We start from the raw sequence: 16,706 nt of genomic DNA on the forward strand, positions 1-16,706 counted from the left end.
ATAGTTAAAATTCCAATACCTGTCAGAATGGATGTGCCTGTGCGGCATCCTGCAAAATTGAGGCTTATTTCTACATGGAAAAAACATCTGTATTTTGGGACAACAGAACTGCCTTTCACCTGCTGGGGAAAATACAAACCAACAGGAAACAGTGACTCTTGTTAAGCTGGTTAATACAAACCAATGTTTTGTTAGCATAAACAATGTTTTGTTAATCCAATTTGCCTAGAGCTAAATTTGCACTAGAGAAGGGAATTATTTGAAATTGAACTGCTTGGATAGAAACAGTTTCAGCACAAACAGTTCAGTGGGTCCATTTTAGCCACACTAAAGGACATCAGAACCTTGCATTTTTGCCCCATATCCACAACCACTATTTTAAACCATTTCCATAGTGCCCTCCAGGTACTATTCCTATAATTCCTGACCCAATTGGCATCAAAAGTGGATTCTGGAATAATTTGAAAGGGTACTGATGCACTGCAGAATAGTACCGAGGGGACCAAGAAGAAACATTTTAGCACATCCAAATCCATGCTGGCAATGAAACAGCTCAGACTGAAGTGGATTACACTATACTGGTTCTTAGACCTATTGAAAAGCTAGTCTACCCCCAACAGTTTTTAGAATCCATGTAAACCAGTTGAAACATCCTTGTATGAGGTCATTGATGGTTTATAAATCTTGGAGATTAGAATGGTTTGCAATGGTACATTTCTCTAGTATAGAGATAGGTGGGGCTACGGCAAGTGGGGACTTGTTTTTGTCTTTGTTTGCACTAATGTCTGTAATTGCTTTTTCTAAAATGGTTCAAACACAGTGGCAATGATTTAATATGCTAGCTGTTATTCTTGGTTTAAGAATATTTACATTCCTTCCCCTCTATCCCCCTCCACCAAAAAACCCCCCCCCTCTCAACACAAATGTAGAATGGACATTAAAGAATTGGAATAGCGTACCTGTAAGTAGTGGTAATGTCCTGGCAGGGTGACCAGACAGCAAGTGTGAAAAATTGGGACGGGGGTGGGAGGTAATAGCAGCCTATATAAGAAAAATCGGGACTGTTCCTATGAAATCGGGACATCTGGTCACCCTGTGTCCTGGGGAAATGCTTAAAAATTGCTGGATTTAAGTGACTTAGACTTGATGCTGCTGCTCTGAATGAATCATCTCTTTAAGAAACTATTTTAGATCTGGTTTAGTTATCGCAGCCAAGTTACTTAATTTCACAGATTGCTTGGAATGCTTGTTTGTTGTTTAAAAAAAAATCAGTGAAAGTTCATAGTTCTGGGTGACAAATGTGGATCAGATGGTCCTGGTATTATCAGATTCTTTATTATTATTTTATTTTTATCGGTTATGAAATTATCAGTAACTTTAACTGTTCTGATTAATAAAATCAATTACAAAAGTAAGCCTGCTACAGAAATACCATTATGGCACCAAATGCAGAAAAGGAGATTTGACGGTCCCTCCTTTACTTGAGGAAAGAATTAACTGTTTATAATATACTTTTTTCCTTGAAATAGACAATCAACAAATACCAACAAGCCTGTGGTTTATAGTTCCAGTCATCTTTCTAATAAATTATAATTGTCCTGAAGAGAATTATTCTCTGAAATTAACTGTCTTATTGTAAACCTTGAAATTTAGCTTAACAATATCTGTTTCTACCACTAAAACTGAACTATCAGAAGTACTGTGTTTTATTTAACCTCCCCTCTCTTGGCCTCCATCATGTCCCCACCAATGTGGTATTTATTAAGCTAATGTTATTAAAGGAAAACAGATATGTTGTGTTTTGAAAATATATTCTTGACCTCTGGTTTCAATTTGGTTTTGTGTAGACACCTGATAGTTTCATCCCTGGTGTAATTTCATTGTGATTATTAATTAAATGAATTGACTTAAATGACTGAAGTTACATTAGGGATATATTTGGTCCACAGTGTTACTAAGTCAAAATGCCAAAAATAGTTTCTAGCACAAAAAAACCGAACAGTTGTTTCTCCATTTGAAATTCCATTAAATATGGAAATTCACAGGTAATAATCCTAAATGTAAAACATGGCATTATTCATATTTTAAAAATAATTATTCCAAGACCAGTTGATGTATGCTGTGCTTTCTGACCCACTTTTATCATTGTAAAGTTACTTTATATTGTATTTGTTTTAAGTTACTTTTCTCAACTTTAATTATTTTTTTTCCAGATCTTCAGTGTTTGAGAAGTCATCAGTTTTTTCCTACTCGAAGAATGCAGTGAAACCATTTGCCAGCATTATTATCTGGAATTATAGGTTTAATATCTAGCATCAGTGTTACTAATTTATTATTAAATAATACCTCACAGTAGTAGAAGAATGTATGGAAGTGCAAGAACAATCAGTAATTTGGAAGGCAGTCCTTCCAGGTCTCCTCGTTTGCCAAGATCTCCTCGTCTGGGCCACAGGAGAACAAGCAGCGGGGGAGGAACAGGTAAGACACTATCAATGGAAAACATCCAGTCCCTTAATGCAGCCTATGCAACATCTGGACCGATGTATCTTAGTGACCATGAAGGTGTAGCGTCTACTACTTTCCCAAAGGGCACAATGACTCTTGGAAGGGCTGCAAATCGAGCTGTGTATGGTGGTCGAGTCACAGCTATGGGGAGTAGTCCAAATATTGCTTCAGCTGGACTTTCTCATACAGATGTCCTTTCTTATACTGATCAGCATGGAGGTCTGACCACATCTTCACATCATCATCATCAAGTTCCCTCTATGTTGAGACAAGTAAGGGATAGTACCATGCTAGATCTACAGGCTCAGCTCAAAGAGCTACAAAGAGAGAATGATCTTCTGAGAAAAGAACTGGATATCAAGGACAGTAAGCTGGGATCTTCCATGAATAGCATCAAGACTTTCTGGAGTCCTGAGCTAAAAAAGGAAAGAGTCTTGAGGAAAGAAGAAGCTGCCAGAATGTCAGTTCTTAAAGAGCAGATGAGGGTTTCTCATGAAGAGAACCAGGTAAGTAATCCTGAAAGTTTATTTCTACCAATTACAACTAAGCACTTAATATTTTGCTTATGATACTGTGACCTGTATTGGAGCAAGTCTGGCATAATCAACAGGAATTCTGTGTCTTGCATATCTGCCTCTGGCTGCTAAGCAGTAGGAAAGTGTACAAATAAGAAGCTGGATGTAGCTTATAATTTCCTTGATGCAGCATTCCTTTACATTATTGCTGAGGAGAATGACTGACTGACTTTGTCACTACCTGTTTTCTTATTTGTGAGACATTCTGTAGTATTTTTTTCGACAGCAGTCTAAATATATTCTGCAGGCTTTACAGAAGAGGGAATTGTACCACTTCTACACATAGCTGGAAAAGTATGAATAAGTATGTGGGGACACATTTTGTATAAGGTGCATAGGGATTTAGCGGCCTAGTTTCCATGAAAGCTAAAGGGAGACATGATATTAAATTCCATTGATTAAATGTTATAATATTCTGTATTGAATAAGTGAATGAAGTAAGCTGGAATTGTGCTTTGTCAGCTACTTTCCTTAAAGAGACCTATCCTTAGGAAATGAACAATTTGAAAATGTTTAGTTATATTGGAAGTGTATTTACTAATGTTTCCATTCTCTGTTATAATATGATTGAAGATATAGTCATTAATGATTCAGATTATTCATGATTAAATATATAGTGCCATCAGCAGAAAAGTAGCTATTCTGAACTGTTTCCAAGAAGCGATATAGATCAATGGCAAAGGTGAGATTGCAAGTTTCTATTTTGCACAAGTTTCCTATACACACTTTCACTGATGGTCTTGTATATTTAAAGCTGCCCCTTTTTAGAACATCTATTGATTCTCTTATGAAATAATATAATACATAATAATGTATTGATTCTCTTATGAAATAATATAATACATAATATGTTCTTCACCCTTAGATATCTCCAATCTATGCTCCTCCATTGATAGGCAAGCAGCAATAATCAGAGTTTTTGATGCCTTCTTTTTCCCAGGTTTCTAATCACCACTATTGCTTTCTCTGTGCAGAAGCACTACTAGCAGTGTGCCTCTCTGAACTTCCCAGCGCATCTAGATTTTTCAGTATATATTATTTCTATCTCCACAAATATTTAAGTAGTGTACCATGTGTGACTGGGTGAAAGTACTAGGTCAGCTTTTCAGACTTGATCTTTCAAGATATGTCTCAAGACTTTCTGGAGTCCTGAGCTAAAAAAGGATCTTTCAAGATATATCTCAAGATTTCCTTCAGTTCAAAAAAATCAAGTATTGAGCAAAATTCAGAATTTTTGTACTGTGGAAAATTCTGACATTTCAACATTTTTGTTTTCATTCTAAATCAGAATGAAAAGTCTCAATATTTTTCATGGAACAGAAATTCAAAAAAAAATTTCAATTCAGAAGTGTCACATTTCTATTCTGTTTTGATCAATTCTTTCAACATTTTTGATCAAAATTAAACATTTCAACAGTCCCAAACTCAAAACGTTTTGGTTTGTTTGTTGAAATGACCCCAAATGCTTCATTTCAGTCAGTTCAACATTAAACTGCATGTTCCCATTTTGGCACATTGCCTCATGGGAGTTGTGGTTTGGGAACTTGATGCCCCTATTGTCTCCAATGAACCAGACTACTACAAAATGCAGATTTGGGTCAGCTGAAACATTTCACACATTTGTGTTGAATTTGCTGAATTGTTTCACTCTGGGAGGAAAAAAACCAAACAAAATTCCAAAAACAGAAAAACTCTTTGTTTTGACATTTTCTAAATGACTCTTTGTTTCAAAATTTACTTTAACTTTTATTAATAATTTTAATAAAATTGAAGTCCAAATTTTTTTATTTTGGGTTGAATCAAATGTTTCGTCTCACTCACAATACAATTATTTCTCAATTTTTTGGTCTAGGCAGCAAGACAGTAGTGCATGAATGTAGTACTTGTTCAGGTACCAAACTGACCGCTATGGAGACTGAAGACCTCCATTTATATTGAATGCACTTGAAAATTTCATTCTAGTTGCTGTTATATTCTGTATTCTTCAAATTCTAGAACCCATAATATCTCTAAAACAGAAATGAATTTATAAATTTGTCTCTTGTATATGTACTGTAGGTTCTACCTAGGTACCTCAGTTTTAATCTGGAGGAGACCACTTCTATTATGTAAGGGTGGATTAGCTGAATTGAACTGAGTTGAACCACAACTCCCATGAGGCAATGTGCCAAAATGGGAACATGCAGTTTAATGTTGAACTGACTGGAAATGAAGCATTTGGGGTCATTTCAACAAACAAACCAAAACGTTTTGAGTTTGGGACTGCTGAAATGTTTAATTTTGATCAAAAATGTTGAAAGAATTGATCAAAACAGAACAGAAATGTGACACTTCTGAATTGAACCTAGGTTCTACCTAGGTACCTCAGTTTTAATCTGGAGAAGACCACTTCTATTATGTGAGGGTGGATTAGCTGACATATGTTTGTACAGAATTTGAAGATTCCAAGTGCTGTATAGATGCTAAATATCACTATTCTCATCAGTGCTTCACTGTCTGCACCTATTCGGTCCTTGATTTATCTTAAGAATGTCCTTGAGCATGCCAGTCTTGGTGATGTTTCTTGTGATATGGACTGAGACAACCAACAGCCTTAATATGGTAATGATTTTCAGTCACTCCTAATCTCTTCTATATTTAAATCAGCTATCTAGAAGCAAAAGTATCTTTTTTCCATTACCAATTCCCTGAGCCATTCAGTCTTCTCCAGAAAACAAACTTAATGAAGGTGGTACTTTTCCATGAGCTGGATTGGTTTAATCCTAACCCTGAATGTCAGTCTCCATCTCACAGGATGGGGAGTTCATTTGGAGTCAGAGGACTCAAGCAAACTGGACATAATCCAAAAGAGAAATCCACATAAATGTGGTTAGTGTGTAGTTCAGGTTAGTAAACTTGCACTTCAGTTTTTTCAGTGCTCTTTAAATCAAAGCAGTGCTTATTTACACACAAACCTTAAAAAGAAAAGGAGTACTTGTGGCACCTTAGAGACTAACAAATTTATTAGAGCATAAGCTTTCGTGAGCTACAGCTCACTTCATCCGATGCATCCGATGAAGTGAGCTGTAGCTCACGAAAGCTTATGCTCTAATAAATTTGTTAGTCTCTAAGGTGCCACAAGTACTCCTTTTTTTTTTGCGAATACAAACTAACACGGCTGCTACTCTGAAACACAAACCTTAGTTCTTGCCCTCATCAAAAGCAAGGGACCCTGCACCTCTACCTTCTGCATTCAACCTTCTAATTCAAAAGTGGGGTTGTATAGCAAGGAACTGGTCACAACAAGATCCAGCACAAAACTCTTTGCATGGGCTTGGCTTACAGATCTGTTGCAGCTATCAACTGCTGACCGTCTCTTTTTGTCTTGCGTGCCAAAGGGTTCCTTTCTGCATTTTGACATGGCAGCTCTTCCAATAATGATCTTGCTTGAAAGTTTAAATTTAGAGAGATTCTGGCTATTCGATATAGTGTCAGATACTCTTTTACAATCTAGGTTTCAGAGTAGCAGCCGTGTTAATCTGTATTCGCAAAAAGAAAAGGAGTACTTGTGGCACCTTATAGACTAACATTTATTTGAGCATAAGCTTTCGTGAGCTACAGCTCACTTCATCGGATGCATCCGATGAAGTGAGCTGTAGCTCACGAAAGCTTATGCTCAAATAAATTTGTTAGTCTCTAAGGTGCCACAAGTACTCCTTTTCTTTTTACAATCTAGGTGTTCCATGTGCTATTTATAATCTTCTCCCTTCAGTTTTATAGGACCACGTGAGGGGTGTTCACCAGCCCCAAAAGGGTTAAGAAAGCTGAGAAAGGGGCCAGTTAGTGAGATAGGCCACACATGAGGGATTTAGGCTGGAGAAGCAAGCCCTGACTGTAAGATGGAGCTCAGCTGAGGCTGGACTAGCATAAAGCCAGGAAGCTGGCACCAGAAAGGGTTGCAGTAAGGAAATCTGAGAGGGAAAGATGGCACTAAGGGAAAGAGTAGGACCTCGGGGAGCCTGGACCTGAGGGAAGGACATACCGAGAAGAGAGACGGGTGCAGAAGAAAGCCAGTGGGAAGTGAAGTAGGAAGCAGCCCAGGGGAAAAGCCAGCAGGATCGGGGACTCAACAGATTTTGGCTGTGTGTTGTAGGATCTCCAGGCTGGAACTTGGAGTAGTGGGTGGGCCTGAGTTCCCCTGCCAGTCACTGACTAAGTGGCATCGCCTGGACAGCGGGTCTAGTGAGACCCGAAAGAGGAAACCACTTAGTGACCTGGCCAGAGGACTGAGTTATGAAGAGGAAGCTGCAGCTCCTGGAAAATGAGAGGTTTCAGAGTAGCAGCCGTGTTAGTCTGTATTCGTAAAAAGAAAAGGAGTACTTGTGGCACCTTAGAGACTAACAAATTTATTTGAGCATAAGCTTTCGTGAGCTACAGCTCAGAGGGGCTACAGATTGGGAGAGAATGCAGGGGGAGGTGTGAGACCTGGAAGAGAGCTAATCCCCAGAACAGCCGAGGGTGAGTGAATGGACTCCTGTGGCAGACCAGAATAAAGAAATTGCTGTTTATCTCATAATTTGGAATTTGTTTATAGGTTTTTTGGTTATTTAAGGGTCTGGTCTCTTTTCTATAATATTTCACACTTTTGAGCTTAGTCAGCATTTTTACTGTTAGAATTTATACAATCACACTGTATTGTGGTGGGCTTTCTTAGGGCAGTGTCATTTTAGTGCCTTCAGTCCAGAGATACTATTTCCTATATAGTCTAAGTCTGGTTCTTAAGTGACTACAAACTCTGCCTTTATTATTGCGTTAAGGTATTCTCTAGAGGCTATTTCTTTAACTGGGAGTGTAAGTAAATTAATAATCAGTTTTGAGTTCCTTCCATTTTTATCAGGAGATCTTCCTTTCTGTCTTATTTGGGACTGGATCTTTGCAAGAAAGAATATCTTTGATGCTACTTGGATATTTAAAGTAGGTCCTTAAAATTACAATAGTCAAAGAACTATTGACAGACTGAGAGATATTCACTGAACTGTTCCCCTTTTTTCTGGGCCCCAAAAAGTGGGTGCTGGAATGCTCAACTGATTCATGGCTATTATCTCTGAGGTTTACAAAGCTGAAGGGGTGCTTTCCTCATTTGTAAATTAGGGCCCTCTTTTGTTGGGGAGAGAGAAGGATCCTATGCGGTGGAGGTCTATAAGGACAGCAACCTGGTCAGTCTTACATCCCTTTTAAAAATACTTTCCCCTCTGCAGCTATGTCCTTTGGGTTTCATGTCCACAGGGCAGAGGTGTTGTCTTGTCTCCCTATCTCTTCCTTGCTCGTGCCAAGTTTTTTCGTTTTTGTTTTTAATCGGGGTTGTTGGGGTTGCCCAGAATATGGATTGGTGATCTATAAAGGGGCAGCAAGTTGTCTAAGATTTTTAACCTGTAAATGGTGTTTTTGCATCTTAGAATCACCAATCTGTAATGTCCCAACCAGATACTCTGTGTATATTTTTTCCTGATTTGTATTCTTACTAATCTTCTAAATTTTAGTTTATTATTCAGAAGGGATATTATAGATATTATTCAGAAGGGATATTATTTGCATGGGGATCAGAAGGCTGAGAGCAGGAAGTGCACCAAAAATCCTTCAATGCTAATTGCTCCCTGCACTCCTGCCTGTCAGAAAAGGAGAGAAAACTAGCACCATCCATTTGAACTGATGATTCCAACATGAAGAACCACCATATAATTCTACTTTTGTGACATTGCAATAATTTACTTATATTACACTCTGATGTCCATAAACAACAATTATAACATAACTAAATGAAGAAAAAAACTGCATGTAAATGTCATTATTTAATAGTTGATTATCAAAACAAATAATCCACTATTGGATATAATGGGCCAAATTAATTTATGTTGTTGACTTCACTGGAGTTACACCAAGAGTTAATTTGGTCCATTGATTTTTCACAAAGCAAACTTCCTGTGAAGGTGGTTATTATTTTCTCTTTGAATATGTATTATAAATTATCTGATCTTTTCTGTTGAATTTTCTTCTCTGTTATGATAAGAGTTTGCTTCTGATTAATGAGAAAAAGATAAATGATAGGAAGGATAATAGCAAATCCTCTGAAAGTTTGATAGATTTGCATGTAAAAGTGTTTCTTAAAATAGGTTGTGCACATTTACAGAAATGTGAATGAATTGTGGATACTGCAATTACAAGGATAAAGTTGATAAAAGTAAGAAGATTTAACCAATAGAATCAGCATATACAAAGTAGTAAAATAACTTGAATTGCGACTGGCTCCTCAAATGTTAACGTATTATTTAAAAGACTAGTGTCCAGAACAGTCAATAAAAATAAATTAACAAACATGCAGGAAAGTAGTTTCACTTCCTAATATTAATTAATTCACATTTATTTACGTAAAATCTAGCATGATCAAGCAAATATATTAACATGAATTACAGGCTTTACTCATCTTGCAGTTCTGATGACATTACACATCACCCAAGCTATACTTTTTTATGTTTATCATTTTGTTAGGCTGTATGATCTAATCCCTGAGTTACCTGTATAATATCTACTTTCAAACTAAGGCCCCAATGCTGCAATGAGCTTCATGCAGATGAAGTGGCTCTGCATGGGCCTAATTGGAGCTCATTGTCGAACTGGGCCCTAATTTGCTCTTTATCTGCTGTACAGTAGTGTATATCAGTATAGCTGTGTGTGTGTGTGTATTCACACATACACATAAACAATATCACAATTTGTGAAGTTGTTGTTGTACATACTCATCATAAAGTACAAGGTTACATGCACAATAATGATCTGAATAACCTGAGAAGTGCAAGTACTTTATGCTTGTCTTACTGGTCTTCATGAGGTGTGTTATCACTTTTATAAATGGGTTACAAAATCCCAAGAAAACATATTACCTGAAATATTTTTATTGAACATTTCTTACACCAAGATAAAGTAAGCCATTTAAATTGTTTTCACCTCCGCTTCATAACTCAGTATTTGAGACTTATTAAAGTCTATTTTAAGGTCTCACTTTGAGCTTGTAGTTCAGCATGCTCATACTCCCTATTTTCTCTTTCTCAGTATTCTGCTGTACTGTTTTCTTCAACTTTTCTTTTTAAAATCTCTTCTCTGTTAACAGCTGCATGTTTACTTGCTGGTTTTAACTTTATTTTGGATGGTATTTTCATTAAATTCTTCACTTTCATTCACTGAAATTGATGACATTTTAGGTAAGTGAGACACATTTCCAGTTTATTTTCTGCTTTAACTGTTTAAGATGTGGAAAAATGATGAAAAAATACAGGGTTATTAATAAAACTGTCAGATTGTTCAATGACTATGTGGTTGTGCCAGATATAGTTGGAACCTTTTGACTGTAAGTCTGGTGTGTTGTTTCATAGTGGCTTTTTTATACATATGTATTTAGGCATTCTTAAGTAATTTATAGTAAAGCTTCTTAGAAGAATTTTTATTGTGATTATAACTATAACCTAAAGTGCTTGTAACCTGTGTAAGTATGTGGAGTGCATTAAATATTAATTTAAGAACAAAATAGCTATAATCTAAAAACACATGCAGAATGAAATACTGGCCATCAGTATTTTGTGATAAATAGGACCACAAACATAGAGGCTCTATCAAATGGGGGTGTGCTGGATGGAAAAGGGTCTTCAAACATCTTTGTGTTGTTCTTAATTGATCCTTCCGTGGGGGCTGGGAGCTATTGTGATATAAATATTATACAATATTCACATCTGTATTATTATTTATCAGAAACTAATTTATCTCTTCCAGCTGTGCAGCAACCAGTTGTGTCAGAAATGACCTGATAAAGGCCAGTACCAGGTTTACCATGGTGCCAGTGGCACCAGGGTGTCGGGCCTAGAGTAAGAAGGGGCCCTGGCCAGCCCGATCCCCCGGCTGGTTGAGCCGGACAAGAAAGCTTCCCCCGACCCTGCTCTGCCCCCACCCCTCCTCTTCCCACCCCTGCTTTGCCCCAGCCCTACCCCCACTCCATCCCTTCCCCTGAGAAACGTCCTGGGGGACTGCTGCAGGGGTTGGCCGCGCCCTACACTCACCAGGCAGCAGGAAGTGGAGCGACCCAGCCCCAGCCCGCTCCGATGGCTCGTGGTGGGAGGGCGGTTCCCCCACCCACCCCAGTCTCAAGGCTGGGGGCCAGGGGAGCAGAGCTGAGCAGGCTGGGGCCAGGTCATTCCACTTCTCGCCGCGGGGTCGGGCCTGCCCTGCAATCACCGGGCAGCGGGAAGTGGAGCGACCTGGCCCAGCCCACTCTGCTGGCTCGTGCTGGGGGGCTGTTTTCCCCCTTTCCTCCAAGCCTGTGGAGGAGATGGAGCAGTGGGGAAGGGGCATGGGATGGGGAAGAGAAGTGGATAGGGGAAGTGGGGGCAGGGGGGAAGAGGCAATGGGGAAGGAAGGGGGTAGGGTGGGGAGGAGAAGGAGCGGTAGGGAAGAGGTATGGGATGGGGAAAAGAAGGGGATGGGGAAGCAGGAGCCCAGCATGCGGATCCCCTCAGCAGCAGCTGGGGCTCCCCTGTTAAGCAGGCCCATCAAACGCTCACCCTGACGAGCTCCACCTCCCCTACATCTGTACCACCCGATAAGCCCCCCCCAGACACCCTCCCCACTGAGCCCCACCCACCTATACTTGGACCCCCACCCAAATGAACCCCCCCTTCCCTGCACCCAGACCACCCCTCCCCTGCTGAGCTCCAACCACCTTCACTTGGTCCTCTCTGCAGACTCCCATTGCCCCTGCACCTGGAACCTCCCTGTGCATCCTGGTCCGCCACTGAGCTGCCTGCATCCAGATTGTTCCACAGAGAACCCTCTTACCCCCATCTGGATCTCCCCACACAAGTCCCTCTGCACTTGGATCCCGCTTCCAGGCTGAGCCTCCCTGCCCACATCTGATGTGCCTGGCGCAAAAGGGGCAGGGCCCCAGTGTGTTTCTGTGGCAAGCTCAGGTTCAGCCTCATTGCCAAGTCCCTGTCCCAAGGGTGCGGGGGAGGCTGCAGGATATTCTCCCACCTCCATGCAGCCAGTGGCCTGTGCTCCCCATTGCCATGATGGAGCTTCCACATTTATTAATTGTAAAAAAAAAATGCTGAATTTTAAAATATTATGCACAGAATTTGATGCAAAATTCCCTCAGGAATATGGGGCGCTGTACAGCTGCAATGGTGGGACTGTGAAAGGAGTGCTGGACAGTAGGGGATCTTTGGGTGGGGGAGCTGGGCAGGGGTATGGTGTGCAGGTTGCTGTGCAGTTGTGGTGGGAGGTTAGTGGGAGGGGTCTCTGGGCAGGGAGTGCTGGGCATAGCAGGTCCGGGGGGGCATTGGGCATAGGGATCTGTGGGGGAAGTCTCTGGGTGAGGGGGTGTTGGGTATAAGGGCAGGGCACTGGGCAGGGGGGCAGTGTGGAAGGGGCACGCTGGCACCACAGGGCTGGGTGGGCCACTGTGTATCTAGCAGTTGTGGGTTGTAAACAGTGCCCTTTTGCTGGGCTGAGTGGGGCCACTCCTCATTGCCCCCCAACTGGCCCCTCGCTCTGTGGACTGCCCCCCATCACATGCCCTATTTCCCCATTGGGGGCCCACAAATATGTTTGGCGCTGGGCCCACAAAAAGTTAATCTGGCCCTGATAAAGTCTATGTCCTTTCTTGCATTTTTATGAGCTATAAAGGAGGTATGAAAGATGTGTGGGTTTTCTGTTAATGGTTTACCTTAAAATATCAGGAATGTCAATGTTGATCTTGGTTTTGCTCTGGGATGTGGTCGGGTTTTTAGAGGCTATATATATGTTCTCACATCTTAAGCCTGGCACACACCTATAAATTAGATCTACCTACCTACATTGCTCAGGGCTGTTTTTCTTTTTAATTTTTAAAATCACACCCTGTATGACATAGTTAGGTTGACCTAATCCCCACTGTGCATACAACTAGGTCAATGGAAGAATTCTTTGGAGAGGTGAATTGCCTATATCAATGGGAGGAAAAACCCTTCTGTGGGGAGCGTCTGTGCTACAGTAGCAGTAGCTGTGTTGCTGTAGGTGTAGACGTACCTGTAGTTGAAAGGGAACTGGTGTTGAATTTAAAACAGACTTCCTTTCTCCAAAGTGCTAATTAGATGTTGAGATTAAATAGGTGTTAGCAAGAACAACTTTAAAAAGAGTTTTAATAAAGCTGACTAAAAAAATATTACTTTCTCAGTTGAACAACTCTTTTGGCTCTTTTGGTGATGTCGTATTCTGCAATAATCATAGTCTTCTAGTCTAGGCAGGAGCTGAATTTCTGATGTAAAAAACAGGTCAATTTTTTTTCACAGAATGTTTCAAGCCTTTTTTTATACATTAGAAAGAACTAAAAACAAAACAAGTCAACTTCTGAGGAAAGATGGATACTGCATAGCTGAACAGACTACTAGAACTTTACCTGCTGCCATATGACAAAGGGCTGTGAGCTCATCAGCTCTCAGGTTAAACACAGGCATGCTTCGTTAATATTTGGACAGTAGATCTGACAGTGCTACAAGAAGTGTTGGTGATTCAACAGGTGCCTTTCTTTCCTCTGAGTGCACTGTACTGCTAGATATCAGGTATCTAGACAAGTTCCAAATTGGGTAATTACATTCTGTTCACTATAACTGTATTTCCCTTGCCATTTCACTTGGGTACGATATTATTCATTTCCTGTCCTGATTTGTTTTGAATTAGTGCTATGTGCTGTTCAGTAGTTGCTGTCTCATACATTTCTGTGGGGAGGTGAAATGATTTTTGTATATAGAGGCCCCGATTCTGAGCTGAACCTCCCAGATGCACAGCTCAGGAGGTGCATCCCCCGGGAGTGTGTGTGTGTGGGGGGGGGGGGGGCAGCTGGCTTTGTCACCTTTGTACTTTCTGGATTCTGAGCTCCCAGTACAATTTAAATCAGCCTCTTCTGCAGCTTTCCACAACTACTTATGGGCCACTCCCATGGCCCTGAGCAGACCCAGTACAATGTGTTGTGGATATGCCCCCTCCCATTTCCTTGTCCATCCTCTGAACAAGATATATATATAAACTTGCCTACCATCTCCTGACTTTCCTCCTTTCTTGCTTTATTTCTAAACTCATAGGAAATGTTTCAGATGTCTTCAAAGACACATTCAGATGTTTGTAATGCTGTCAGAAGAAGAGAACTTATCTCCCCTCTGTATTTTCCACTAAATGCATCCGATGAAGTGAGCTGTAGCTCATGAAAGCTTATGCTCTAATAAATTTGTTAGTCTCTAAGGTGCCACAAGTACTCCTTTTCTTTTTAAGATGGTGACTAATCGTGAGAGGTGCTAAGTGCCCGCAACACCAGTAGTTATGGGTCCTTAACACCTCTCAGGATAGGGCCTTTGTCAGTCACTTTCTCTATACAAAAAGAAAAGGAGTATTTGTGGCACCTTAGAGACTAACACATTTATTTGAGCATAAGCTTTCGTGAGCTACAGCTCACTTCATCCTATGCATTCAGTGGAAAATACAGTGGGGAGATTTATATACACAGAGAACATGAAACAATGGGTGTTACCATACACACTGTAAGGAGAGTGATCACTTAAGGTGAGCTATTACCAGCAGGAAGGGGGAGAGGAGGAAACCCTTTTGTGGTGATAATCAAGGTGGACCATTTCCAGCAGTTAACAAGAAAGTCTGAGGAACAGTGAGGGGTGGGGTGGGGTGGGGGGGGGGGGAGAAATAACAATATCCACCTGCTGAAGTGAAGAAACAGATTGACAGAGCCAGAAGAGTGAGCTGTAGCTCACGAAAGCTTATGCTCTAATAAATTTGTTAGTCTCTAAGGTGCCACAAGTACTCCTTTTTAAGAAGTCACCTACTACAGGACAGGTCCAGCAAAGAAAATAAAAGAACGCCACTAGCCTTCACCTTCAGCCCCCAACTGAAACCTCTCCAACGCATCATGAAGGATCTACAACCTATCCTAAAGGACGACCCATCGCTCTCACAGATCTTGGGAGACAGGCCAGTCTTTGCTTACAGACAGCCCCCCAACCTGAAGCAAATACTCACCAGCAACCACACACCACACAACAGAACCACTAACCCAGGAACCTATCCTTGCAACAAAGCCCGTTGCCAACTGTGTCCAACATATCTATTCTGGGGACACCATCATAGGACCTAATCACATCAGCCACACTATCAGAGGCTAGTTCACCTGCGCATCTACCAATGTGATATATTGTGTGTGTATATAAATCTCCCCACTGTATTTCCACTGAATGCATCTGATGAAGTGAGCTGTAGCTCACGAAAGCTTATGCTCAAATAAATTTGTTAGTCTCTAAGGTGCCACAAGTACTCCTTTTCTTTTTGCGAATACAGACTAACACGGCTGCTACTCTGAAACCTTTCTCTATATAAAGTACATCCAGTATTCCTGGCTATAGGATTATGTCTGCCCAGGTGCCAGAGGGCCCTCAGGAGAGCTGTTTGTCATGAGCTCTGACCCGCTGCTTTAACTTATTAAGTCTGTGTCTGTTGGGTCACCTGTGGTAACATTCAGAAGTGTTCTTGATATATTTTATGTAGTAATAACTTATTTCCTGATGCTACAGGAAATAAATATTTGACTTTTAGTATTAGAATATTTGGCTCATGGGGTTGGAAGTTTATTTACTTTTCAAATTTCCCAAGGCATCTTCCACAATGCAGTTATTTCCCTGACTTCCAGTATTTTGAGATGGTAGACAACACTAAAAAACACATGTGAAATCAAGGTTCTTCCAACCTTGAAATGAAGGGAACAAATGCTTCTTTGCCAACAGCAAAATCCTGAGGCAAATAAATGTAAAATATTTGTTAATTAAAGGGTCAGAGAGCAACAAGGTCTTGTAATGTGATCTCTATTCCAGGCCCCTCTGTAATGGAGTGAGAATGTGGGGTCTCCACCTCACATATCTATAGAGGAAAAACAAAGGTCAGCAGAAACTGGAGGAAGAATCATAAGACAGTGAGATTCAGCTATAGAGGCACAATAAATTCTGAGACATCTTCTGCTTCTTCCCGAGACCCATGTTTTCCATGATTCTGTAACAGTGTAATAGGTTATAGAATCCACCTCTTACTGCAGAATCCAGGTTTCCATTGAAAAATTGCATTTTTAATGGCTTTTATACTAATGAAAAACCCAAAGCTTCTTCAGATGAGCCAAGTGTAAACAGACACAGTGTTGTCTCCTCGGATCGGTAGATGACAGCTTGAAACCATTACTTCCAGAGAGGTGAAAAGTCCCCGTTCAGCTTAGTGTGATGTTAATGTCAAAATCTAATCATGACAGTTTAGTGCCAATTTTGTTAACTATTTCACTGGAGAAACATCTAGCTAATGTATTGATCTATTGCTGCTAGATGCAGCAACAAGATACTGGGTGCATGTGAGGGCAGAGGAGGAAGAATAGTGAGTAAGCTGGTTGCTGTGCAGCTCTGATCCAGCAAAGTGTGTAATCACTGATGTAAATCTAAGCACGTGAATAGTTCCATTGAAATTGGTTGTGCTATTCACATGCTTAGGTTTACAAACACACTTTACTGCTTTGGGACATAAGTTACT

The 16,706-nt window shown here is 40.5% G+C and overlaps 1 protein-coding gene across 1 annotated transcript in view; it reads left to right on the forward strand.

The window, feature by feature from the left end:
* ERC2 (ELKS/RAB6-interacting/CAST family member 2) overlaps positions 1 to 16,706 on the forward strand; it is an 858,283-nt gene that overhangs the window by 26,709 nt on the left and 814,868 nt on the right. The window contains 1 exon segment of the mRNA XM_038411791.2: positions 2,214 to 3,011. Coding sequence (XP_038267719.1) covers positions 2,364 to 3,011 — 648 coding nt within the window. The 5' untranslated portion in view covers positions 2,214 to 2,363.

Source organism: Dermochelys coriacea, chromosome 7 (genome assembly GCF_009764565.3).
Source record: "Dermochelys coriacea isolate rDerCor1 chromosome 7, rDerCor1.pri.v4, whole genome shotgun sequence".
Taxonomy (NCBI): Eukaryota; Metazoa; Chordata; order Testudines; family Dermochelyidae; genus Dermochelys; species Dermochelys coriacea.